The 27,827-nt window shown below is 40.2% G+C and overlaps 2 protein-coding genes and 1 long non-coding RNA gene across 3 annotated transcripts; 1 reads left to right on the forward strand and 2 right to left on the reverse strand.

The window, feature by feature from the left end:
- Positions 1-5,252: 5,252 nt before the first annotated feature.
- Positions 5,253-6,230, reverse strand: LOC122320120. The gene is made up of 2 exons (XR_006245484.1): positions 5,649-6,230; positions 5,253-5,588 (listed from the first exon to the last, which is right to left on the reverse strand). It is a non-coding gene; the product is annotated as an uncharacterized LOC122320120 (long non-coding RNA).
- A 2,464-nt stretch (positions 6,231-8,694) lies between these two features.
- On the forward strand, positions 8,695-27,451 carry LOC108090790 (toll-like receptor 8). The gene is made up of 3 exons (XM_017189637.2): positions 8,695-9,637; positions 13,925-14,085; positions 24,459-27,451. Exons 1-3 carry the CDS (start codon positions 8,804-8,806, stop codon positions 25,693-25,695), a joined length of 2,232 nt encoding a protein of 743 aa, XP_017045126.1. The 5' UTR covers positions 8,695-8,803; the 3' UTR covers positions 25,696-27,451.
- LOC108090791 (trypsin-4) lies at positions 14,605-16,882 on the reverse strand. Its single transcript, XM_017189638.2, has 7 exons — positions 16,405-16,882; positions 16,303-16,348; positions 16,084-16,247; positions 15,522-16,019; positions 15,402-15,450; positions 15,200-15,333; positions 14,605-15,142 (listed from the first exon to the last, which is right to left on the reverse strand). The coding sequence occupies exons 1-7, from the start codon at positions 16,613-16,615 to the stop codon at positions 14,781-14,783; spliced, it is 1,464 nt and encodes a 487-aa protein (XP_017045127.1). The 5' UTR covers positions 16,616-16,882; the 3' UTR covers positions 14,605-14,780.
- Positions 27,452-27,827: the final 376 nt, after the last annotated feature.

Raw genomic sequence — 27,827 nt, forward strand, 5'->3', positions numbered from 1 at the left:
GGGGATGCGGGTTGGAAAAGCCACGGTTGAGTGGCCATTCGACAAAGTTATTGGTTATCAGGCATAACTTTACGCTAAGAGGCAGGATTTTCCAGCAACTCTTTTCCATTTTCCCACACTTTAGTTTGACTTTTCCATGTGCCATAACTTTTCCACATAGCCTGACCTATTTCTTCACGTGTTTTATTTTCAGAACGATGTTATAATTGCCACCAGGCAGCCAGACAGACAGACTCCCACTGGAGGACAATTCATCTACAGCCAGGTGAGTTCCAATTACCAATCCTCCTGCTCTGCGGAAATGCCATATAAAACCAATTTTGTGGCCCTCGCACCTGTTGAAGTTATGCCACTGCCTGCGAGCAGATTTAAAGAAGTTTCCATCACATTTCCTGACCAGAAACTCGGCTAAGAGGGAAGGGACTTTAATGCAACACGGAAATGCCAGAACGGAGCTCTGAAATTTGCCAAAAGCTCTCTTCATTTCCGCAAAAAATGCAAAGGCAAAGAGGATGTGAGGGGGGCGAAAGGTAAATAGGGAAATGTCTAAGGGACCCAAGTAAAAGTAAAAGTCCCAGACCAACAATGTGGATCTGGTAAAACGCTTTGGGGAAAAACTCCAGTCAACAGTTTGTTGCCACTGCCGCCTTGCTTTTCCTCACTTTCTAGTTCTTTGGCAAAAGTTTTGACAAAAATTTAATTAAATCCATGTCAAAGTCAGGACATAGAGAGAAAAAAAATGTAACCGGAAGAAAGTGCGTGCTTCAATGTCGAAAGGGCCACGAAGAGCAACAAGTCTTTACATTTTTCGCCAAAGCTCAGTTTGTTAGCAACTTAAAACTTAACCGAAATAAGCCGATTTGGTTTGAAAAACCTTTCCAATAGAAAGTTTATTCCGCATTCGGTAAATATTACATCATAAAATACATGCTTGTTGCCCTGGCAATCGGGGTCGCTTTGACTAAATAAATTTAAATTACATTTACGTGCTTCCTTTGCCATTCTGTGGCAGTCAAGGGGAATCACATACGAGCATCATGAATAAATAAATTTAATGCGTAAAAATAATTCAATTATAGGCACCACACATGTGCGTGTGGGGATCCTATCGCCCCGACTTTCCCCGACTTTCCTTTTCGTCCATTTAAAGGGAACCTCTTTGTGGTTGGAGCCCTCTGTTATAAATAAATTGCTCGAATATTTTTTCTGCCTGCTGGAGTCAGTTCATTGATTTTCATTGATTTTGCTTTTGATTTATTTTTACCGAAAGTAAGGAAAAAGGCTGCGATGGAAATACTCGTATTTTTGGTGGGCCGAGAAGGTAGCCTTAAATCGATTTGCATGTGTAAAAGAAAGGTATGCTCGTAAGGTTTTTTTAATCGAGTATTTCATGCTTAAATTAACTTTTCCTTTGATTTTCCGTTTTGGAGACCCACTTCTTAACCATAAATCACTCGAGCTGAATCAACAGGTTGCGGGAGTCAACCCCATTTTTCAACTTGGCCACCATTCAATTAACAATTGAATTTATATGTGTAACAGTGGGAATGAAGGAAAAGCGTTGAAAACAGTTGGGAAAGTCCCCCAAATCGATGAGCAGACATCCGAAAAGTCTCTCGTTTTCCGCTGCCAGCTGCAATTAAAAGGCAATGAATTCAGATCTTTCACTTCCCCCAACTCCGCCCACTTTCCACCCACCATTCCGCCCATTTGCCGGCAGAGAGGGGGCGTGGCCAGCTGTCGGCTGCCTTCGAAAGTGAGGAACACTTAAGTGAAATTGCACGCCAACAGCTGGCTTTAAGCGATGTCAGTTTCAAATTTTTTGGGGCTGCTTAATGTAATTTATTGATTTAAATGGCATCCGGGTATTTGCAAAATATTCTCCCTCCTTGAAATTGAAATTTCAATGAATCAACCGCCCTTTTTTCTTGTGTTCTTAAGTGTTCTTTATATTTTTGACAATTTATAAAGTATTGCAACATTTTCTTGGCAGAAGTACGTTGCTCAACCCGTTTTCTTTTTGCCTAATAAAATTATGAACATGTTAATTCCTGCCTCCCATTTAGCTGCCAATTAATAAATTTTCAAAAATTCCAAGTCCCTTCATTTTCCCCATTTTCTTCGCTTTTTCCCCTGCTGTGCTGCCCTAGATGTGTCTGGCATATTAATGAACATTTGTTTTCTTTGCCTGAAAATCGGGGGTGAAGAAAATTTATGTGCTCAGGTTAAATTCCTGGGATTCTTTTTGTCGTATTTCGTTGTTTGTTCAGTTCTGTTCATTTGTTAAATTAATTTATGTTTGTTGACTGTAAAATTTTTACAACATATTTTGCGTGAGAGTGAAGCAGGGGTGAAATAAAAATCACTTAACCCTTTTGATAAATGTGGAATTTATATATTTCTGACAAGAACTTAATGACAACTGTTGAGCAAGTGAAATAAAAGAATAGATTTTAGTTCTTTAGAATTATCTTAAGATCTATCCATTTAAAACTTAATTTTACGCTGTATTAAACTCGACATTTTCCACTTATTATGTTCCCGTTTCGGCCATATTTTCCGACCTGACCCACACATTGTCCGGAGACCAACTTCAATACCACCGCACACATGTGGCGCCATAAATATTCGACCAGGACACACCCACCTCCTGAACTTTGACCCAAATTTCGGAGCTCATTTGCATAGTCCTTCTCTTAAAAAACGAGCGAGAGGACACAAAAATAAAGTCCCTTAAAGTGAATTAAATATGAAATCTACTAAAATATTCAACTGAACAGAGAAACTCATATGGGAGGCCCCTTAACCCATTCATGCCTTGCTCTACAGAACCCAAGTGGGCAATCCAACAAAACAAAGAAAAGTGGGCAAAGCGGGACTCTAATTGTTATATGTTTATCCGCAAAGCAAACTATGACCGCATTAGGAAAGAGAAGGACCTACCCCAAATCTAGATATATCCGCATTTTTTTCTTGCCAGGATTTTCTCTTGTTTGAGTTTGTGTGCTGCTATATCCCTACAGTCCCGTTCCGAGTTGACTTTGGCAATTTTTTAATGTGCGCCAGGACTCTGGGCTCCGGACTCTGGTTCCCAAAATGTATTTCACTTCATTTTTTATTTATGTGTGTATGTGTGTGTGTGGCACCTCGTCTGTTGCTCCCTTCCCGGAAAAGGAAAAAGGTTTGCGTGCCAAATTATTGAGCCAGTGGCCTAAAGTTCTTTTTTGGTCCCCTTTTTTATTCCAACTGGCTCATTTATTTTCTGCTCTTTTTTTCGGCTCGCTTGGGGCAGCAGCCAAAACGCAAAGTGCGTTGTACTCCTTTCATATACATACATATATTTCGGTAGCTGACTGTCCAAAAAATATCGATTTTTGGACGGTCCAACGCGGCGTATGGGAAATGCCGGTGTTCGAGCGGAAAGAAAAAAGTTACTGGACAAATAACCGATAAAAATGTGATTAATGTGAGAGCAAAGCTACATTTCAAATGTAAATAAAATAAGAAGTGCTACCTTTCCAAAATGTCAATTAAATTCGGAATTTTTCATTAGCTTGAAACTTTCTATATAAAAGGATTCCACGATTTTTGTTCTTTTTTTCACTTTGTTATTTCCTCTCCTATTTCTCCGGTCATAAAGATCTTATGTCTTGAGTGCTGCAACTGCTGCTATATCATCTTAAGCTTAAGCGGATGCCCACACACTCTAAAGCATAAACTAGCTTTTCCTGCTTTTGCTCCACTTCTCACAAACTCAACTTTATCCTGGACAAAACATGGCACAATAAAAACGAGTTAGGGATCTCTAAACCATTTTAAACATTTAGTGCACCGCAGCGCCCAAAAAAAGGGAAGCTGCATATAAAGATAAAATATTTCATTTGCCCCTCTTCTTTTTTTCTATTTTTTGCTTTTTTTTTGCCAACGTTCAACGTTTGTAGACTTAATGCAATTGTCGCATTATTTCTCTTACTTCTCCGGCCACTTGGCGAAACGCTCTACAAAATGATATATACACAACGACACCCATATATAAAAATATATATATTTTTAAATACCTCACTCGAGTGTTTTTTTTCGGTGGCGGTTTTTGTTGTATTTTGGTTTTTATTTTGCCGCATGGCGTCTCGTCTGGCGTCTGCCACGGCGTCTGCAAATTCAGTAGAAAAGGGGGAAAATAGGGGCAAATAGGGGATAACGAAGGGGGTTCTCTCTCCTCTGGATGAAATAATGTTGTGTGTGTGTGCGTGTATGTGTTGCTTGTTTGGCTGCTGCCTCGGGTCTCTTGGTTATTAAGCCATTTTCATTCCCCACTTTTTGCTGCAAATCAAGCAAAGTGTTAAAAAAAATTAAATTAAATTAAAATTCTTGGACAGCGCAGAGCCATATCACATGTGCGCAAAGTTTTTTATTTTCCCAGGCTGGCATTTCCAGTTCAGTTGATGCATTTGCTTTTCATCCATTAGGTCTAAGAGTTCTTTGTTTTTTAGAACTCGGCATCAGCTTTTATAAATAAAATATTCAAGAATGGCTTAACAGAAAAGTATAACAAATGTTATTGTTCAAAATAGCTTGTTTCACATTCTGTGCCAAAAACACTACCATGTCGCATTAGTTTCTGTCCTTTTTCTGGCAGCCACTAATTGAACAACTAAGACCACTCACTTTTCCCTCCGCTGACCGAAAAAGTAAACTCGACAAAACTCTTATTTGCCTGCCAAGCGACCAACAATTGCATTAATTATGCGTGTAGTGAAATCTTTTCGGGAGTGAAAATGCTGGCAGAAAAGGGATGGAAAACTGCTGCCAAAAAGGGGGAGGAATCGGGAAGGGAAATTTGAGCACTGCACTGTGGTGACAACAGCAATTCATCTTTGATGGCGAATCCCGGCCAAACTCATGAACACTCAGACTCCGGAGACAATTTGTGCGTGCAAAATCTGGGAACTCATTTCTTTGTTTTGCCCTCGCAGTGTGGTTGCCTATCCAATAAGTCTTTGGTGGAGTCCGAGGGATGGGGAATCAGCAGGAGGGGCCCACTCCCGGGAAGAGGAGCAAATGCTAATCTTGATAAAAATAAACGCACTCGGGCACGTTGCTACACGAAAAGAAATTCATCGGAGAAAAGGAAAAAACTTATTATAACATAAGATCTAAATTGCTAGCGCATAAATGTTAATAAATTATATAACTTAAAATTTGTTGATTAAATTTTTGAGACCTCTAAAGGTTTATTTAATAGTTTTAAATGTGTGGAATAAAAATCTTATATTTTTATTTTGCCTTATGAAATATTTAAATTTTACATAGGTTCAATGTAATCAAACTGGTTTGCATTCTGGGATTTCGAATAGCTTTTTAGTCCAAAAAATCTTATATTTATTAATTCAATTTATAATTAATTTTGTTAGTTACTTAATGTTTTCCACCTACAAATACTTTTCTGTGTACCGGCGTGCGAGGAGTGGTAAGACGGCATCTCACGTTTTTCGTCGCATTTTCAATTTGCTTGGCATTTGCCTTTTCCCTGGCCATTGTCAGTCAGAAAGCCCCTCGCCCCCTCGCTCCCTCGACGTCCTTTTCCCCGACTAAGTGAATATTAATATTGACTTTGTGTGCTCCTCGCATAGTTCACAAAAGTTTTTCACCTTTGATTGCTCGACTCGCTTTGCAGCTTCCTTTGAACATTTCCCTACTTGTTCTGCTTTTGGTGGCTGCTGCTCCAGCTGGCGAACCCTGACCTCACCTCAAATCCACCCAGATTCCCGCGACCCCTCGATTGCCATTTGTGGCCTTTAAAGTCAATGGCATGCTCAGCGGTTCTTTTCCCGGAAAATTTATGTGCAAACTTTATGCGTGGCGCACTGAGTCCTTGCTTTTTCCGTTTCTCGTGGAGCTCTCGCTATTTCTATTATCAGGTTTTGTTGCTCGGCTCTGGTGGCGTTTTTTTTTTTTGCTACGTAGCTCCTCTTCCCGTTTTGACATTATTCTCCCATTTTTATGGCATTTAAGTTCAAATGGGGAACGTGGGATAAGGATACGGCACCCTCGATTCGGGTGTCACTCCTGGAGAATTTTCCCAGGAAACAAGCTTGCCTACCTGAACCAGAAAAGAAAAAAACCAGACTCCAACAATGTCAATATAATTAAATGAAGCTTATAAAACTGAAGAGGATGGGAATTTGGGAGGAGGTGGGAGGAGTGTCTTGGGAGGCGCATACAACTTTGTTGATTGGATTTTTGGTTTAGCTGCAGTCATAAACTGAATGAATATGGTGGAAATTGGTAGTAGGAGCAAAAACCATGAGAAAGACAAGCCTAAATGAGATGAGAAAGTCCGTAAAGGCAAATCTTAGATTAAGGCTAGCTTAAAGCTGTGATCCTTAAGAAGAATTCTAGTCATGCTACACAAATATTATGATTGAAAATGTGATGAAAGTTTTCTCGAAGAAAACTTATTCAGGTGGAAATAAAAATGTAAGCAAAGAAAACCAAAATTGCACCACTCCCTCTTTTTTTATTGATTGCACTTTCCTTCGGTTCTCTGACAAGGTTAGTTAGCCGTCATTTAATTAACCCATTAAAGGCAGCCCGCTTCGATCTCTTTGGCTTGCAGTGAAAAGCGAGCACCAAAAGTGCAGGCCGCAAACTTTCGACTTGTTGGCCTTTGACAGGACCCGAAAACATTTCCAACAATCAACTGCCTGCCCCCAAGTTTGCTTTCAAAATATTTGCCACAATGAAATCATGCCTGTTTGTGTGTGGAACCTACCCTCCCCCCTCCCCATTTCCCTGCCACCCCTTCCACTTATATAGGCCTCCGCCCGTGGCTCAAACAGTTTTTTTTCGGTGGCAAGGGAGGAATCGCAGGGGGTTCAAAGTTGAGTTCGCTTGGCGTGCGAAAGTTTATTAAAAACTTTGTGTGCTTTTTGCAAACAAACACAAACACACTCCCTCTACCGCACACACAAACGTTCGCTGGGGTTTTTTTTTTGTTTTTTTTTGTATTTTTGCTAAAGGAAGAAAACAACAAGAGCAACTGCCATGTGAAACTTAATAATTCACACGGGAGTGAATTTTTCACAATTTTCACTTTTTTCCCACCGAGGAGGTGGGTTCTTTTTTGCCAATTTTATTGAAGCGTAAAATATGAACCAGAACCACAAACTGAATGAATGAATGAATGAATGGTTGGGCGAGGGGGGAAATTCTCTCTGTGAGCTTTTAACTTTTGTTGACATTATGAAACCTCAAAAGTTTGCGTTTTGCTCTTTATTATTTGTTTTACAGCTAGTTAAGGCCATTGTATCCACTGTGTGTCTGTGTGTGTGTGCGCGCTTAGTGGGCCAAAAAGGGGGCAAAAAGGGGGTTCTGTTCGGCTTCTTCTCAGTCCATTGTCTGTGCCTTTGTATGCAAATCAGAGTCTGAAAGACAGACACTCCGAAGTGGAATTGAATAGCCAACGAGCCCCTTTCCATTCGCTAATTGTTAATTACTTAATTGAGTGTTGCCGCTGGGCAAATATGCAACTTAAGTCGTCCATACGCGATTAGTTTCAGTGCAACACAAATAATATTATTCGATTGTAAACCAACCCGGAAAATTGGCTTTTGACATAATTTGAAATTTTACAAATCAGTATCTTCATTGTTGCAATTTATTCACTTAAAACCATTGACTCATCAAGTAAGATTTATGCTTTAGTAAGCCTTCAAACGAAATTAAATTAAATTCAAGCTCAATTTAAGGCATCAACTTTAAACAGTTTTTTGGCCAAAAATTGAAGCACACTTTCGAAGGCTTTTTATGAATATGCATACAGAATTCCATTAGAAAAGTCCTTCTTACTTTTTTTCTGCCCGAGGTGGGAGCTCATCATGGCCATAACTATTAGACGGTCCGACTGCATTATGCAAAACTTATAAACCATAAAATGCAGCCGACTGGGCCTAACCTGCCACCTCGCCCCCTTCCCTTCGTCCTGTCTGGTAAGTCAGCAACTTTCGAATGCAAAGTTGTCAGCACAAAAGTTAACGCCGAGAGACCTGGCCCTCTTTCTCCTGCATTACGGTTCTGTGTCTACGTCTCGACTTTTATGAAATATTAGCTTCCAACTTATGCACATAAATCTTGCACTGTCGTAGGGAGACTCCTCTGCCGCAAAACTTTTTCGTGAATTCAACGTAAAAAATACCAAAGAATAGAAAACCATCCCAAAAAGGTGCGAAAAGAATGGGGCAGCCGTTGAGTCCTTTTAAATATCCTATTTCAAACTGGAAAGTATCTTCATTAAAATATACGCTAATTTGCACTGCAAGTGACCAAGTTACTTTCGTTGGGGGAATCCCTAGACATTCGTGAAGTTGAGGGTGGAAGATGCGGTTTTAAGTAAAGTTTAGATTCATTAAAAATACAGTATAACTTATAACCCAAAGTAGAAAGGGTAATAATTACTTTACAAGTGGGTTTGGGTTAGTTTACACCCATTATCTGATAACGTATTGCGTTATTAATAATGCAATTAAATCATTGATGGCCATAAAAAAGGAAATTAATTTCCATTATCAACCCATTGATTTTATACCATGTATAATTATTTATTTAGCAAAGTTCTTTGGAGCTAGAAAGCTTTGATTTAATCTGTTTAAAGTGCTTAGACCAGTTTTCCCTTTCGGTATTTTTGCAGAGCCCCTTCAGTTGCCAAGATGTCGGACAACAAGCGGTGCTAACATCCTCGCACCACAGACTGGTCAGCAAATAATTATCGAGCCGAGAGGAAGCACCCACAAGTAGTCAACACGAAATGGCTGACCACACAAGAGCAACCACAACAGCAAGGAGTAAACCATGGCTGAGTGCGGGTGGGGCCATTCCCGTGCTGCTGCTCCTGCTGGTCCTTGGGATCCTGCCCCTGGACACCCTGGCCTTCTGCCCCTCGAAGTGCCAGTGTTTGGGGGGCGAGGCCAACAGCCGGGCGTTGTGTGTGGACGCAGCTTTGGAGGGTGTGCCCATCCAACTGAATCCGGAGACGAAGTACATCAACCTCACGGTGAATCGGATACGCAACTTGGAGTTCTCGCTGCCCTTCTACATGAAGCTGGAGATCCTCGATCTCTCGCAGAACATCATCGAAACATTGGGCTCGAAGAACTTCGAGTATCAATCTGAGCTGAGAACTCTGAATCTGAGCAGGAATTTGGTCAGTTCGCTGCACAAACACGCCTTCAAAGGACTGACCAACCTTTTGCTGCTGGATCTCAGCTTCAATCGCATCGAGACAGTGCATCCCACCGCCCTCAGTGATCTGGCTTCCCTGGTGGAACTGGATCTCACGAACAACAATATTGTCAGCTTGGAGGATAACTCCTTCAAGGGAATGAGCACCTTGGAGGTCCTGGTCTTCCGGAACAATCGACTGCTCGACGTTCCGGCGAGCAATCTGTGGCACCTTCATGCCCTAAAAAGTCTGGATATGTCATTGAATCTAGTTGAGTTTGTGCGAAACGACAGTTTCGAGGGCTTGAAGGAGCTGTTGGCACTCAGCTTGCAGGGAAATGTGATGAGCGAGCTGGACTTGAGTGCCTTCGAGGGACTCATTTCGCTAAAGCATCTAGATCTGGCCGATAATAATCTTACGGTAAGTTTAATTAATTTTAATAATTGTGGGAAACATTTATTGGACAATACAATAAACTATTAGGTCATTGATCTAGCTAGACTTGTTTGACCAAATATAACCTTAATAATTTCTTAAACTATTAGTTATTTTCAATTATTCAAATTTATTTTACTTAAACAAATCCTTTAGTAAATCAAGAAATCACTTTTCTTAACGAAAACCAAGTGTAAACTCGTACAAATATTTTCTAGCCTTAGCCACAGAGACCTTGCATTGCTGGGCCCATAAATTTAGACACTTTGCCAGGACGAAATCCTGTGAGCAACACTTTGCCAAAGCGGATTTCCCAGCCCCACAAGGCGCCCGTCCAAGTTCGTCCTTCCTGGAGTTTAGCTGCATTTTTCATACGCAAAATTAATAACCATAACTCGTTGTTGCCGTCCGTTCTCACACACTCACATATACACACATACTCATGTGAGGCTAGGATACACGCACTCGGCACTCGAGTCCTTCTGCCAGCCATGTCCTTTCTGCTATTTATGCATGCAAACATGTCCGTGTTGCCTGATTTTTGCTGCCTCCTTCGCCGCTGTGGGTGTTGTTGCACACTCTTTGCTCGGGCCCTCGGCCATTTGGCCAGCGTTTCTCCGGGTTTTGTTAAATGCCGCCCGCCTTTCAGCCTTTTCCCCCAATCAGGCGGCGACATACTCGTTTCCCAGCAACTGAGCCAGCTTAAAGCTGCCTAAAACTCCACGAGCAGGCAATTGGGCAAAAATTGTGAACTTAAATCGGTCGAAATTAAGATATATGTGCTTGAAAATAAGATGTGGAGGGGGAATAAGATGTAGTCTCGAATTCAAGTGCTTAAATTGCAAAAAGGATATGGTTAAAAAGGGAAAATTTCGATATAGCATAGTCAGCACAAAAATTAAAGCGAATCAAAACCAAGTTGTGTTTGTATTAAAGACCTTTAAAATGGTGAAAACTAATGATGGCTTACGATTTTGTTTATTAATACAATGCATAGCCAAAAGCTGGCATGAAAGTCAATGGTATCATGTTATTTATAACCACCAATATGACCAATAGGAAATCATCGAAGCTGCGGTTCATTTCCAGCCCTTACCAACGTCTTTAAATTGACCGAACCGAATCATTAGGACACAGAGGTTGCATGTGAACCCGTCAGAGGAGCGGAACTCCGGAACAGCACGGAGGAATGCGTTTTTATGTAATCACAGGCACGGGAAAAAAATTATAGTTTTTAAAAGTATGTTCTTGGCTTAGCAATATTTTTTTGAATTAACGAACCAATCAAGTTCCGATATTTTAGCGATATGCAAAGGGCAAAAACAACAACTCACGATAAAAAATCTATAGTTTTTTATGTAAAACCTTTGGAAATTTTCCGCTGTGCAGTTGCAACAGAAAAAGCCTGTTTATGCAAACTGACGGATGCAATGCAACCTGGACTCCAGATCGTCTCCTTTTGGTCCTGTGGCTGGGTACCTGTAAACGTATATACTTTTGGTCGTTAGGATGGGATAAAGTGTGTGTATGTGTGTGTGTGGCTCTGGGTGTCCTGTCTGATGGCTAAAAAGGACTTTCTAAGCAGGTGCAGCAGCGGCAACCACGCGTAGTCAACGGCAACTGTCGGTGCGGAGGAATTTATGGCGCTCGGAATCAGTTCGAAACTACTTAAAATACCTTTTGGCATTTTGTAGTTGAAATACGGTCGGTCTGCCACCCACAATTCCTCCACCTTCCACCAGCCAGCTTTATTCCTGGTTTCCCGAGGAGGTCCCGGAATAAACCGCCTGCTGCAAACCTGTTCCGGTATTTTCAAATGGCATTCTTTTTCCTATTGGACAGATTGTTGTTTTATTATGCACAGAGAATATATATCCCCCGTCAGACATTCTGCCCCATTTTGGCATGCGGCTAGTGCATGAAATTGTTGTCTGCATCTGCATAGTTTTGTGGAAAACAAAGCGGGGTCGAAGGGCACTAGTGCGATGGCATTATGTCTGGAGTCTGGAACAACTCATGGAGCATGTAAATGTATAAGTTGAATATGATTTATGAAGTGCGTTGAGTTACCAGCTTAAACAGTGCCGCTTTTACTTACAAGGCAATAAGAACTGCTTTATACTTATTGCTAAAACTGCATGTTTTTTTTAAAAAGAGGGTTTACCAGGTGTCTTGCTTTAACTTTATTTAAACACAGAGACTGACACTTTCAATTATATTAGTCTTTAAAGAGTTAGTTCTAAAAATGACTACAATTTGACCCAGTACTATGTTTTAATAAAAAAAAGGGTGCATATATACAAAAATAAACTACTAAGAGTCTTAATGTAAATAATCAAAAACCAAAATTTTTCCCCAATGGTGATGGTAATTCAATTATTTTGCTCAATTTAAAATTCACAAAAAGCGAAATCAGAATAAAGTTAATAATAAAAGTAAATATTTCCTACTGATTATCCAAATATTCCATATTTGCTGTTTATCCAGCAGTGGATTTCCATTTTCCGTTTGAATCGATTTAGTCTGTCTTTAACCCCCTTTATTTCTGTTCAATAAAATTCATTTGATTTGAACAACACAATAACTTATGCACAATTATACATTTTCACAATTCAACAAAAATATGGGATTGAAAGGTGTGTAGCTTCTGTTTGGGGTTATGATTTTGCATTATAAGTATAAATATTCACAAACACTATTGCACTCAACTTTCAGATTGAACGAAATAATTGCAAAAATATTCGAGAACAAATTCGCATAAAGTTTCAATAAAACTGATTTCGCTTATATTTTTGTTGCGAGCGCATATCAAAATGTATTTATTTATTTTTTTTTATTCCTTTTTGTTTGTATTTTGTGCATAAATTTTGCGTGTGGTTGCACAACAGCAAAATCGCTTTCCTGGAAACTTTATGTTTTTTCGTCTGAGAACTTTCACAGGTGTGGGTGGCAAAAATTTGAATATTTTTAGAATGTGGATTAATATTTCGGTAAATCAAAATTTACTTGCTTTTGTGCTACTTGATTTAACTGCGTTAAAAGTTTCCTCGCAATTAGCTGGCTTTCATTTACACATCACTAATACTTTTCTCTGCAGTAACTTGCTCGCAAGTAAGAGGAAATAGAAAATTAAATTGAAAAATCAAAGTCAATATAATTTCACTTTTATTGCTGGGTTATTTCCAACTCTTTCCTTTTGCACTCTTTGCACTCTCGCCTTTTTTCACGCTGCTCTGCGCTCAGAATTTTCTGGAAAAGGGAAGCAGAGAGGGAAAGCCTTTTAATTAGTCCAGCAGTCGCTGGTTTTCCTTTGAGTGCAGTGCCAACATGAAAACACCCACACAGAAATGAGGGGAAAAAGCAGGGGGTTGCAGTATAAATAATGGGGGCTAAAAAAGTGTTGCCATTTGGTTAAACAATTGCCCGGTATGGCCTACATTGCGTATGCGTAATGCCTTTTAATTTTCAACCATTCTCGCCGCCTTATGAGCTTTTGGCCAGCATTTGAATTCATTTGCCACACACTTGGCACTCTGCTTTTCCTTTCCTTTCCTTGCTCTCCCCCTTTTTCCCCATTTTTGTACCGCTTTTCCCTGTGTTTTCCCCCCATCCAGAAGTTCATTACGTTATCGCGAAGTGTGTTCGTGTCCGGACGCCTGGCACGTAGCTTCCGACACGCTAAGGGAGGGGAAAACTCGGGAAATTCGGGAAAAGAACCAGAAAGGAGAAAAAGGGGAGAGAGGGCGAAAGGCGAAGAAGGGGGGACAAATGACGAATAAGGGGTGGTGAGGAAGGTGAACACAAGTGGCAGCCAAAATTACAGCCAAAAGCTTTTGGCCTTCGCCTCCCGATAAAAAAGGAAACCTCTTCTTTTATGCATGCCACACTCTCCCCGAAGCTGTCTCAGTAGTTGTAACAAATTCGTTGCAAGATTGATTTTATTGCCTCCCGAAAAGGGAAAAACACAGACGAATTTGCTGGGCAGCGAGTGATGGAACACAAAAAAAAGGGGAAAAAACGGAAAGTACATGACGCGCGTTTCCGTTTCCGCTGCAGTCCTTTAAGCAACGCTTTTCTATTGATTCGCTTTTTTACTGTTCAGTGCTAATCTTTTTTTTGTGTGTCGAAGGACAGCTCTTTCTACCGCAAAACGTTTTTAAAGTTGAGTGGCTTGCATTAATATTAGATGGGAACCAGAAGGGGCAAAGTTTTCATTTTTGTTTTGAATGCTCTCTAAATAAAATGCTACTTTTTTGGCTTTTTTCATTGCAGATGGTCCCCACCCAGCAGCTCTCGAAACTTTCGAACCTCACCTATTTGAACCTGGGTGGAAATCGCTTTTCCAACCTGCCCGCCGTCGCCTTCCTCAACTTGTTTCATTTACGCGAATTGCATTTGAGCCGGCTGGACTATTTGCAGCGCATCGATTCGAGGTAAGTTCTCGGCCAAAACTCTTTCCAAAAAACTCAACTTAGTGATCCCAAGTGCAAGTGAAAGTGGGTCAAATGAAAACGAAACTATTTCTGACTTAGAACGTATGAACAACAAACAAAACACCAGTTTTAGATTCTGTTTAAAAGTTAAATAACTTTTGGCAGATTGTGCTCTTTTTTGTTAACGTACATCAAAAATTTCTTGAAGTTCTCATTAAAATTGACTAAAAAACTCTTAATAATCTAAAAAAAAATTATGTCCGAATGGTAAACACCGAAGTATTTACTTTCACCTATAGCCTATAGCTACATATAAATATTTAATAGATAAGCTTATGAAATCCTCTAATCATAGGAATTCCCTGAAGTTCTCATTAAAATTGACTAAAACACTTAATAATCTAAATTAATGATGTTCGAATGGTAACCAGCGAAGTAATTACTTTCACCTATAGCCTATAGCTACATATAAATATTTAACAGATAAGCTTATAAAAATTTTCTAATCAGAGGAAATTAAATTTGATTTAAAAAAAAAAAAAACATTAAAAGATTTGACTGTCTGGGATCAGTTGACCCCTTATTTAAATTGCACAATTTTTTTTATGTTCTGATTTTTTTTTTTTTTTTTTTTTTTATAATTATAATTTTATAATTCGAATTTCTTGGAAATTTTAAGAAAATAAAAGCCTGTTTCAGCGGCGTAACTCAGACTCTATCCATTTCCCTTGGCTTTGAACATTTGTAAGCAAAAATATACCATTTTTAGCAAGACTTAACATGCCAACGAAAAGATATTTTTCGGAGCCATAGATCGTTTGAAATGTACCTACAACAGAGCCAGGTCTATCATAAGGGTCAAAGCCCTTTGGTTCTTTCACACAAATCTGATTAGGTCCTATAGTCATTCCAGTCTTCATTGAGCATTGGTAATCTTCGACCTTCTCGAGGGATTCAATTTGAGTACCCAAAATAGTGTTGTCCTGACTGTAAAGGAAAGCATTCAAATTCGTTGGGGGACCAGTGTTTAACCCGAAGCAGATTGGTTTTACGAGATCTGGAATGAAAAGATTCGGTTACCATGATGAAGTGATCACAGCTAGAATATAGTTACCTGAGTTAGGGACTTCCCTAGATAGTTTTACCACAGCTATGTTATTTTTCATGAATTGGGATGTAAGGGTATAGTTAGGGTGCCTGTGGACCCAATCTACATCGAAGCTGCCCAGATATTTGGTCTCAACAGTTCTTCATTTTAAATTAAAAATAAACATATTTATTAATATTTTTTGTTTCTTATTAACTGTAATACTTACATTTTAGAGATTTTTGGGGGAAAGGCACTTGCAACAGTCAAGACAAATCCTAGTAAATTTAGAGCAGAATTTCTTAGAGGATCACTTCTATTGACGATTAAAAAACAATAAATCACTTACTGTTTGTGATTAGGGCGCCAGTGAAAGTGTGCTCTAAAAGTGACATCTCCCAAAGGCGCAGGTAAACTCCATTACCCCAATCGCTCTTGCAGTTCTCAGTCAAAAGTCTGGGCTCGTTTTCAAACACGGTAGAAACTATGAAGTCTCTGTAGGCAAGTACATCCGTATAGGCGCCATATCCATCGCAATCCCCAGATCCATAGCTGATTATCCCAAACTGCACAAATTTGTTCGTTCCGTTGTAGTTATAAACCGCAGCCAGTGGACCGCCAGAGTCTCCTTTACATGTGTCTTTTTTATCGGTACGGCCTGCACAGATCTTTTTCACACCATCAGAATTGCATTTAGAGTGGTCCATTTCATTAAATAGAGTGAGCCATTTTAGTTTATCGCTTAACTGCCTGGTTTCCGTCAATCCCCATCCGAAAACCGAGAATTGGTTCACTGACTTGGATGAAACACCCTCGTCCAAGATTATACAAATTGGCTTTATGTAATCTGTGGAATGAAGTAGATTAGAGGTTCGCTTCAGCGGTATTTCCCTTTGTTTTGATTAGCTTACTATTGGATATTACATCACGGTCCAGTCGCAATAACGCTATATCGTAGTGATATGCTTGTTCGTTATAATTTGGATGATAAATAACCTCGGCCACATTACGACGCTCCACGTGTGTGCAATGCGATGCCGAGCACATTAGGTCGTATTCTCCTACATGCACGGTTCTAAAATAGTTTAAATATGAGTCTCGAATGTCCAACTTCGGTACTTAGTACTTACCTAACGTCTCCAAATTTTGGACAGTGTGCAGCTGTTAGAACAAAGCCTAAATATATAAAGTTTATTAACTAATTCTTGCATATAGGTATTTTCCGATCTCACTTTTGTGAATAAGCGTTGCGCCGCATACGAAGTGGGTAAGATTGTGCAGGCTAGCCATCCATGTAGTGGTGGTCGGGTTAGCTAACTGTGCACCGACCATTCTTAACTCTACTGGCGTTTTACCGGAACAATTTTCATCCAATAGCCGAGCGTTTGCATATTGACAGAGCGCCAACGCGATTAGAACGATAAGAACGACAAGTTCGCGCATCTTTTCGATTCGGTAGTCAGCGATCGACTAAATAGCACTAAGAAAACAGCCAGCGAAGTCGAATTTATCAGGAATCGCTGTGGCTTTTGACGTCCGCAGAGATGAATATAGTATAATATGTACTCTCTATCAGCTTAAGCAAGAGAGGCTGTTATCGACCTGTGAGTGGCAAACGTTTTCAAGTCTTGTTGGTTTTTTTTTTTGGTTTTTCAATTTTATTTGATTAGTCATTTTCAAAATTTTACTTCACTCATTTGACTTATATACTGATAAGCAGGGCTAACAGAGTTATGTTCTTAAAAACGTAAAAATATGTTTGGATTTATGGACGAAAAAATAGAGATATATGGACGAAATATGGACGAAAAAGTTGACAAATATGGAATAAAATGGATAAATATGGATAAATATTTGTAGTATAGACGCAAAAAGGGACGATTATATCGATCACATTAACTTTTTATGACAATGAACAATTAGAAATCGCTAGATTTGTCTCAAAGATCATTGCAGAACAATATGACATGTTGTGTCAGATTAGTAAAAACAAAACTACGGCGTTTGTCACTCAATATGTGTTTATATGAAGAAAATGAACGCTCAACATCGCAAGATGTAACAGGAGCATTTGCATATGCATTCAGTTCAGCAGGTGATAAATTCAGGATAAGATCGTCACCTTCTGTAGAACTATCAACTGAATCTTAAAATATAAACTGCATCATAATTGTTACATTCGATAATACATATTTTGATTGATGTTTTGTTTACATCATTTATTATCGAGTATAAGGCAAACGACAGAAATTTTATAATTTTTGAGCCAAACATATCTTTCTAAAGGTTTTCAGACACTTTAATGCTCAAAATATGCATTTATTCAAGTGATTGAGTAAAATATGGATTTATAGGAAAAAAGGCGAAAATATGGAAATAAATATTTTTTCATTTAAAAACATAACTCTGTTAGCCCTGCTGATAAGCTACCACTTGTCTGTACCAGATGATTCATACTAAAGTACACTCTATTATTTGTGATCGCCCTAGGAAAACACTATTTCCAAACTTCAAACCGATATTGAAATCCTCTTTGTAAGTTTGGAAAATTAATTTTTGCGTGTACTCAGCTACACAGGCAAGGAGCAGACAAATCATTATTGCTCAATGCAATCAATCATGCCTAATACGCTTTTGGTAATAAGATGCCACCACACAAGCGCCCTCAACGAAAGGGGCGGCATGGGGGCGTGCCAGGGGAAGGGGGGGAATGCTTTAGCTCAACTCGAGCATATGTTAATTCAATAATTCCGGGCAATTTTCATATCAAATCGATGAACGAGTCGGCACAGCACAGCCTCCCTTTGAGTTGGCCATGTCAATCAACCACCGACAGCAGAAGGTATGTGGCTATGTGGCAGCACAGTCGCACCGCCAGTAACAGCAGCCATATGCCACGCCCCCTTGGGCGACATGCCGCTTTACAATGACATTAACATGACTTACATGACAAGCGATGAGCGGGCGGTGGGCGGGGCTCTTCCTCGAAGGAAAGGGAAAGCAGACGGCATCGTTCGCCATTTAAATGAGTTTCATTTGGAATTTTCGTTTGATTTTCTTGGCCCAACTTTGGTTGAGGCTTATCCGCCCTGCAACCCCATTTTCCGACCATTTTCCACACCCCTCCGTTGGCCTTTGTAATTGCTTTTGCGTTTTGCTTGGCTTTTGTTTGGTCTCTGTCTCAGTCTTGTGCAAACTTTCCCCTCAACGTTGTTCGCAGTCTGTTGAAATTGTTGCTCGATCTGCACAAACACATTTGCATACGAGTTTATGTATGTACGGGGATATATAAATATGTGCCTGTCTGTGTTGACTGATTTACAAACTTAATTCAGGTTTGCCTTGACTGGCTGACGCACAAAAGAGATCTCGAAATCGCTGGATTTCTCTTCCTTATGCTAATTTTGTGGAATTTGTGTTGGCATGTTTACAAGGAAAATACCTTCAAACTATTACACCCCAGAAAATTTCAGTTATATGTAATGGCTTACCCAAAAAAAACAAGAATATGAAATTTATTCCTAACTTGTAGGAACCGATTTAAAATCAAACTTACTTTCTTACTTGCTTGACTGATTTTCCTGCTTAATCCAATTATCTTTCCTCGACTTGCCAATATATTTCCGAATAGGATAGAAAAGACAAGTTCAAGTACAGTTCATTTGCTGGAAAAAACCAACTTGAAGAATAAAAGGGGTGCCAGACAATTTGCTACCTTGTTTTCCTTAAAGAAAATAGCGAAGAATTTTAAAGTTAGGGGAGATGGCGCCTCAAGGACAGAGAAAGACATATATGTGTGTAAATATTTATGCAAATGCGTTAATGGAAATCTGAAATGCGGATGTGTTGGCCGGGGAAAAGGACGAGCAGCGATGGCGACACGTTGATAGTCAAGTTTATGGGGCGACAGGATACATTTCCCCAAAACGCCGTGTGTGTTTTCCCGTTCCCCTCCAGATTGCTGCTCATTACGGAATCCTTACACCTAAACAATCAGCGCGAGTCCCTGCTAAATTCATTAGGCAGCAGCACGTTGTCCACCCACTTTCACCCCATTCACCCCTTCCACCCCCTTTTAAAAACAAACAACCCTTCGAGGCAGGAGCTTCAGAGTTTTGGAGAGGTGGCGAATATCAAAGGGAATGCAAAAGTGAACATGACTTAATAGCAGAAAGTCAGTCGGGAAAAAGGACGGTAGGTGTAGCCCGGTTTATTTGGTTGTGGATTTCAAAATTGAAACTAATTGTTTTAAAATTTATGTAGCGGTGGCTGGAGGGGCATGTGTGACATTTGTTTTGTGGCAGCTTTGGGGTTGCTGCTCCCCAATTTTTGGGGGTACAGACAAACTGCCTTGACTGGGCTCTGAATTCTGATGAGGATGGATGCCAGAGTTGAATGCCACAATTGGGAATTCAATTCGAGTGTAATGGACTGTGCTGACTGTAATGGGTTAAAAATTAAGTCATGGAGGATGAAAAGGCTGAAGGACGAAGACCAAAATGTAACATTATGTGACTTACTTTTGTCTTCGGTTTATACGAAGGTTGTTTTAGTTTGTTTGTCTGTCACGAAAATATTGTTGTTTTAACATATTGAATAATAAAAACGATTTGTTGTTTTTATCTAATAACTCATATATATATAAAAGTGTTCTCGCTTTATTTTTTACATTTATTGTGATTCTAACACAAGTTTATTTAAATGGTAGGTCCAGCTTACTGCCGCAATTTCTTTGAATAAATTAGGAATGTAAAGAAAACTTTCAGGAAAATGGAAAATTTTTGTTCCTAATTCTATAAAATATGATTTGCTTATTAAGTAAATTGCTTATTTTAGTAAACAGCTCCAATTATCTTCTTCATTAACTTTATTCGCCCAGCTCGTAATGTATTCCGTCCAATTTCTTGGTAATTGCCACTTGTCTTGTTTTTCATTTAAACAGAATCACTTAAAAAGCGCTGCTAATTAAGTTGGTTACTCTGGCAGGAGTTCTGCCCCACCTTTCATTATTCTCACCTGTAGCGAATGCTGCGAATTGTTGCTGCTGCCGTCTCATTATGCCAAAGTTTAGCTTTATTTAAATTCAGCTCTCGCCGTTTTGGCCCGTCAAATTCAAGTGCAGCAGAGGGTTTTTTGGGTGGAGGGTAGAACATGCATATGCATAAATAGACAGGCTTAAACATTGGTAGTCCTGCCGTTACTGGCAAATACGCATAATAGCTACTCTCGGCTTGAGTTGCGACTGCTGCCGCCTTGAAATATTTCCCAGCTCATAATTTATGGAGAATTATGGCCGGGGTCGCAACATGTTTATGTTTTCCTGTTTCCGTAATTTCTTCCTGCCTTCATTTCGTCTTTTCTTCGCATTTTTTGTTGTTTGTATTTTATTTTTTATTTTTTTTTGTTAGCCCTCCGTCACGCGGGGAAAATATGCATTGCATACTGTTGTGAGCAGCAAATGAAAGGAGGAAAACTGAGCGAAGGTCCCAGCATTTTGACTCGGCCCTTTGTTTGTGTTTACCCTGCTCTTGTTTATTAAGATTCAGCCGCTGTTGTTGGCTCATTAAGCTGACATATTTCTTCTTGACGCTTTGTTTAATCAGCGCTCAGCACAGGGAAAAAAAGAAAGTCCTGCAAATGGCAGTCATTGACTTTACGGTTTATAATCGTATTGAGAGCCCCATTTAATGACCACTCTAAGCACTCACTCGTTGACCTCTTGTCTTTCAATGGGAAACATTGCAAATGTCGCCGGCATTAAAAACGCGTCAGAAAAGTGGCCAAGAGCACAAGCTTAATAACCTCTCTACATATTTTCTACGCATTTGAGAGTATTCTATGTCATAATTGGGTAATAATTAATTAGGCTGAAAAAAAATTAAATTGCCATTATTATGGCTTTAAGCTAAACCTTTTTTTAGGATTACAAGAAAAAACTGCATTAAAATTGTCTGGCGTACAGATAAAATGAGTTTGACATGCTTTAATAAATTATCTTTGAATACAACATTTAAAATGGAAAATCTGGATTATGGTTTATAAAACCGAATTTTGTTGTTAAAATGTTTCTTTGGTTCTCCCATATGTTACACATTGTAAACATTAAAGTCATTTCATCCACATTGTGATATCTGCCACAAGATATTACCTATTTCTAATGCTTGTAAATAAACTACAATTATGTTAAATTGAAGGGGAAGGACATTGTCCTGTTTCTAGTATTTTTCTGTACAGCAATTCCTTGTCACAACGCCCACTTCACTGGCATATGGAAAATTAAAGGACCTTGTGGGGCGTATACGTAATTTAAAAACGTTTAAAATGTCATTAACAAATTGCGCGGCCATATCATTTGATAATGTGTCCCCATGCTTTTGAGATTGCGTGCATTTGAGTTGATTATCGGTAATGGGATGGTAGAAATTAGAAAGGTGGGGCAACTGCCAGGAAGTTCAGTGCACCCAAAAGATGGAGATCCTGAGCCTTATTTCGAGTGCCTATCCGCTCACATTTTAATGTAGTTAAAACGTCAATCAAAACGTATAGAGAGAACAGGGAACTTTGTGACCCATTGGATTGACTGCCATTCAAAACTATATCAAAAAGCGACTGACAAACTGTTTGACAGACTGCCTGATTGACTGTCCAGACAGCCGAACATTCATCCTGCCATCGAGTCGGCGAAGTGACTGAACTCCGGCACTGTAAAGTCCTGCGAGTCCTGACTGAACCCAGCGAACATGGACAGCAAACATTTCAATCGGATTTCGAGCAATTCCAATTCAGATTCGCACACCCACTCACACACACACACACAAACAATTTGCATAAAAGGGAAAAAGAAGGATCGGAACAAGGCAAACATTTATGCCCCACACACGCAGCCAAAGATACACATTCAAACACACACACACACACACACTCTTCCATGGCAGCCATTTCCGTTTCCGCACGTTTGACGTTGGCAAACGCAGACAAAATAGTCGAGAAAAAAGTAAAACCCAAAATCAGGGGCGGCAGTCGAAAACATGAAACATGCAAAATGAAGTTTGAATCGCGGGGAACAGGCCAAAAACCAAAGCCAAACAGCAAAAAGGTTGGTCTATAGCTCCCCCTTCCTCCCCCTCTTATTACTCCACACCTTTCCCGCCATTTTGTTTGCCTTGTCACTTGGTTTTTTAGGCAGTTGCATTTTAAGGCCAACAACAGGTCGATGAGGTAAATCATCAACCTGTGGCGTCTCTCGCCCTTAAAAGTTCCTTAGATGTCACGTTCTCGTGTTGGTTTTGCCCTCCTCGGGTATTTGCATAATATTTGCACAAATAATTGAATTTATTTTTTGCTCGTGTGCTGCTTGTGCGCTACCCGCTAAATTGTTTTGGGTAAATTTCGGCTTATGTCGTATGCAGACAGAGTTTGTTTTGGTAATGCAAAGACCCATTTTTTTTACGTCGAGCGCCTGCAATTGAGGTTTTTTCGAAGTTTTTTATCGTAGTTAAGTTAAATGTTAAACTTGCCATGAAATTGAATGTTCACAAGGTGGAAAGATTGTAGTGGAGTAAAGGTAAACAGGGGATTGCTGGATATTGTGCGGTAATGATAAGTGTGTCTGGCTGAAAGTGTCTAGAGATTTTTAAAGACATTTTCTGTTTAACTGTTACATTTTTTTATGAACTTAATGAGTGAATTAATGAAATGCATACATTTCTTTACTAAAACAAATTTAAATTAAATAAATTAATCAGAATTTGAATCTTGTAAGAAATAGAATTGCCGAATATAAGCAATTTATTTTACTTTTCTTGTTTAAATGGGGAATGCATTAATAATTCATGACGTATCTGAGCTCTAACGAAATAAGATCCGGAAACTGTTTGGTCAACTCCTTAGCTCCATCAGTCAACTTAATGAATGCCGCCCTTCTGGAGCTGGCAAACAATTTTCGTTCTCATTGCCACTGCGATTCGAATTCATCACCAGTCGCAGTCGAATGAGTTCGCAGCGGGCTTATGGCCCCAAAGGATTTAACAAAATGCGGCCACTTATCAAATCAATGCGCTCGGCGGATCCTTTGGATCCTTTGCTCCTTGAGAACGGCAAATCGCAACTGCAACTGCAGCTTGTGCAATAAATGCGTTCATTTAACATGAAACGCAAGTCGCAAGCTGCAAGTATTGAAATGAAATGTGGCCTGCTTCAGAACGCTTAAAAGCGACAAATTCGCTTTGTGTCAGCGGAGTAAGTCAAGACGGCGAGGAGTTGCTCGCTGGCCCAATGTTGCTCATACGCCACGTTGCACTTATTTCATTCAGCTGCAGCCACACAGCATCTGAGACTGTCTGCCAGGATCTGGTCTTGGGTCTTAGCTCTCGGGTAATGCACTGCACCACTCAGCACACACACATACACACACATATACGCATCTTGGCATCCTGGCATCCTGGCATCCTTGCAGTCCTGCATCCTTTTCTCCAAGTCAGCGACTTAGCGCGTTGACTTAACTTGGCAGGGATTTACGACAACGCTCCACGGAGCTCGAATAACATGGAGCCTTGTCAGCTTGCTGCCTCCTCTTTCGTCCTTCGTCCCTTTGCCCCTCCTAATTCCTTCCCTTTTTTATTCCAACCACCCACCTCGTCCACCTCCTCCTTTATTAAGTTGAAATAGACGCAGGCTAAATAAATCCATGTCGCTTAAGTCGAAGCTGACGTTGTCATGTGTGTGCGATTGTATGTGCCGCCGGAAAATGCTGGAAAAGCTGCTGAGCGTATGTATGTTATTCATGTATTTCATTGCCTGGCATTTAAGTTGAACGCTGATGCATCGTGCAGTGTGCATAATTAAAACGAACACTGTACAGTGGAGTCTGGTAGGGTAGTAAAAAAATGGAAGGATGAATGCCGGAGAGAGATAGTCAGTTGGCTAATTAAAGCAGTCTCTGCGGGGACACTTATTCTTATCTTTCCCTAAAATATTATGGTATTATATTAAGTGAGATTAAACCATTCTGGCAAGCAATTATTTAGTTCACGAGCAAATCGTAAAAGAACACGAGTTTCACTCCTCAAGTAATATTGCTGCATTAAAAAAGAGTTTATTAAAATTAGATTTTTAAGGAATTTAATGGAAAATTAAAAAAGTGAATAGTTATTATATTGAAGTAGGGTAATTCTTTTGATTTTCCTCATCTTAACTAAATAGCAATGAAGATAGAAAATATTTTTAAAACATTTTCATAAAATTTTTCCCCGGTGAATTAAAGCATCCTTGTTTTCCTCCATTGCAGAGCCTTCGTGGACAACACCCACCTGCAGACGCTGCACCTGAACAACAATCCCCAGCTGGGCGACATTCCGATGCGCCTGTTCCAGGGCAACCCCAACATCCTGGAGGTCTACATGCAGAGCAACAGCCTGCAGACATTGTACTCCGCCCAGTTCCCGGTTGACCAGCTGCAGAAGCTCTACCTCGGCGACAATCCCCTCCAGTGCAACTGCTCGTTGCTGTGGCTCTGGCGCCTCGTCACCGGCAACTTCGAGGGCGTGGATCCGGGAATGGAACATGCAGCTGGTGGAGCAGTGGCCGCTTTGGCCAAGGAAGCCGACGAGGAGGAACTGGCGGATGAGGCAACCGCCGTGGCATCCACCGATGATGGAGTGGCTGCCTTGGCCGCCTACATTGCCGAGCAGCACATAGTGAATGCCCTGCACACCACCGAACCCAGTGCCTACGAGCTGGCCACCTCGTCCTCCAGCCGGAACTCGGGAATCCTGCGGATGGATCGCCAGCAAATCGGTTGCGATATCTGGCGGGATAAGGTGCGAACGCGGCGACAACTGCTCTCGATGAGCGAGGGCGAGATCACCTGCCCCGCCCACATTGTGACCGTGGTGTGTGCGGTGATCACCTGCCTCCTGGTGGCCATGATCGGCGTGAGTGTGCTCTACTACCTGCGGTTCGTCAAACGCCGACGGAAGTTGCTCCACGAACGAGGTCCCCTGCGAACCAGCAAGTCCATCATCAATGTCCACGATCGCATCCTGCAGGGTCACAACCCCGGAGGAATGGGTATGGGAATGGGCATGAGCATGACCTTGGGCGGTGGGAACCATGTCAACGGACTGGGCATGACCCTCAACTATCCGCATCATGCGCAAACCCTGCAGGCCCACCATCACTACCACCAGGCGATGCCGCTCCAGTCGCACGGTGGAAATGGCGGCCACGAATACCAGCAGACTACTCTGCCGCAACTGGATAAACTCGAACTGGAGCGGTACTTGGCAGCTCAAACGATTGCCAATGAGTACAGAGCGCTGAAGCCATGGGAACTTCCCGTCAAAGAGGCGGATGACGAGCCGGAGCATTTGTATGAGCGATTCGATCACTACGAGTATCCGGATACCCACACCATGAGCAAGCTGAAACAGGCGGCTGCCTTGAATATTAACTCCACCTCCTCATCGGCAGGACCTTCGCCGGTGCCGCCCTCGGCGGGCAAACCCCACGTGGTCTACGTATGACGTGGGCGTGGCAAGGGCGGCCGAGGAAACCAGATGAACTCGGAGGCGGACATGGAAATGGTCGGACTGAACCACCACCATCAACATCACAACAATAACAACAACTATAGGGGCTGTGTACAGAGCGGCAAGGCCAGTGGTCAGTTCTGAGTTGGCTAAACCATGGGGGTTTGCTCAACCGAAAAACAGGGAAAGTGAGAGTTTAGGTTAAGGAGATTTGGGGAGAGATATAGTAAGGATAGAGCCACTGAAAATGAGAGCTTTTAGCAGGAAAATTCGATGATTAACTACCTTATATTTCAAACAAAAAGATCTAATAAATAATTTCACATGATTTTTATTTTACCACTGTCTAAAGGAAGTCATCGAATTTATCTGCTAATTGCACCCAAAGTATTTAGGTTGCATTACAATTTTTTTTCGAATAAAAACAACAAAGTTTAACAAGCGTCAAATGAAACAAGGGATATGTCTACGTGTATAGCAAGCATACAAATACTCTTAATGACCTATGAATAACAGATATATAATATTAGAAGTGTATACTAACCGCTAAACTAAGAGAAGAATACGATTTCAAAGAAACCCTTTTGCTGGCCCCAAACTAAGCTAAGCTGCATTCAAATCTCACACACTCTTTCTCTCCCACTCATAGTTAAAATGGCATTTAGCATTCGAATACTCTAGATAGCATCTAGCGAGTAAGCAACTTACAAGTGAATTTAAATATATATATGGATATATATTAGGTATAACGATGAAGTGCAAGCTAAAGAAGTTCACGGGTTTTTCTTGATTGGATTCACGAAATAAGCGATTATGATATCAGCACTTGGGTTAAATGGAGAAAAGGACACAGACTTTGGCAGAAAATAAAACCTAAAGGGGACCAAATTGTCCAGTCCAGCCTAGAACTAACTGAATGAATCCAACTGCCGAAGAGGTCCTTTTCACATCCAATATCCCGCTGAGCCATATTCCCAAGTTTCCTAACTTTAGCGAGCATCTCGAATGACAATATACAAACATTAAGGGGAAAACTAAAAACCTAAATTATAACTTCTACATTAACTTATCTTAGAGAGCCACAACTAAAAGTTATAATAAAATAAATATAATTTGTAAATATCCCCTGATGGGAAAGCACTCAGAAAAGTGTTTGTACGTTTAATGTAAATAATTTATGGAATGCATTTAAAAACTTTAGTCAAGTGCATAGATTATTTATTTAAGAATAAATGATTTCCAAAAAGCAATAACTCAAAATAAAAGCTCGTTTGTTGTTATTTTTCGGTTGAGTTTGATTTGCGAATAATAATTTAATTAAATGCGACAACAGCATGGCAAATAGCGAGCAAAACTAACCGGTATTTGCATAAAATAGCCACACCGAGCACACAAAAAGCAAGTGTAAAAATATTTCGAAAATAAAAAGTATATGCGTGTGTACTAAATAAGCAAAATCAAAAGGCAGACAAGCAATGCACGAAATGCATTTAGAAAAACATACAGAAAATAAAATCTGAATATAAATAAAAACCAGTTTGTGTATAAAAGGAGCAAAACGAGAAAGCAAGGGAAATGGCAAATAAAAGCCAGGCAAACGTAAGTTTAAATCTAATAATATGATGTACGCAAAAATATTTAATTAAATGATAGACACACCCACAGCAAAAACAAGAACAAAAAAATGTTATTTCTTATACGAAGACTGAAGAAAATGATGAAGCGAAATAAAAAAACAAAAAATTAAAAACTGACTTTTGCTCTAATCAACTGAATGTAAAGGATACAAAGTGGCAGCCAGCAACTTTGTGTGCAGGTTGTAATAAATTAGAGATTTTCCTAGATGAAATCCCCCTGGGTTTTCCCATTTTTTTCAGCTGGCATAAAATACGACAAATTCGTTGGGCAGCAAAGAAAACCAAGCTGAAATCCATGTAAAACAAATAAAATACTTGTATATCCTGGCAAAGGGAGTGGCCCCAGTAAACTGTAGCCGCAACTGCAGGAAGAAACGGCATAAATCTAGTGCCGAAACAAGTGCTCGGCAAACACACTCGCCCACATAAGTAAGTCACCCAAAACGCCTACAGGACAAAGGCAAAAAATAACAGGGGGTGGTGCAAAAA

This window comes from Drosophila ficusphila, unplaced genomic scaffold (assembly GCF_018152265.1).
Source record: "Drosophila ficusphila isolate 14025-0441.05 unplaced genomic scaffold, ASM1815226v1 contig_414, whole genome shotgun sequence".
NCBI lineage: Eukaryota > Metazoa > Arthropoda > Insecta > Diptera > Drosophilidae > Drosophila > Drosophila ficusphila.

What these genes read in the sequence shown, in the direction of transcription:
- LOC108090791 (XM_017189638.2), bottom strand. Translation starts at nt 16,615, where the DNA reads ATGCGCGAACTTGTCGTTCTTATCGTTCTAATCGCGTTGGCGCTCTGT. An exon ending in CCGTGATGTAATATCCAATA is followed by an intron (nt 16,020 to 16,083) that starts GTAAGCTAATCA and finishes TTCATTCCACAG; the next exon opens with ATTACATAAAGCCAATTTGT. An exon ending in TGGCGCCCTAATCACAAACA is followed by an intron (nt 15,451 to 15,521) that starts GTAAGTGATTTA and finishes TAAATTTACTAG; the next exon opens with GATTTGTCTTGACTGTTGCA.
- LOC108090790 (XM_017189637.2), top strand. Translation starts at nt 8,804, where the DNA reads ATGGCTGACCACACAAGAGCAACCACAACAGCAAGGAGTAAACCATGG. An exon ending in TGGCCGATAATAATCTTACG is followed by an intron (nt 9,638 to 13,924) that starts GTAAGTTTAATT and finishes TTTTCATTGCAG; the next exon opens with ATGGTCCCCACCCAGCAGCT. An exon ending in TTGCAGCGCATCGATTCGAG is followed by an intron (nt 14,086 to 24,458) that starts GTAAGTTCTCGG and finishes CCTCCATTGCAG; the next exon opens with AGCCTTCGTGGACAACACCC.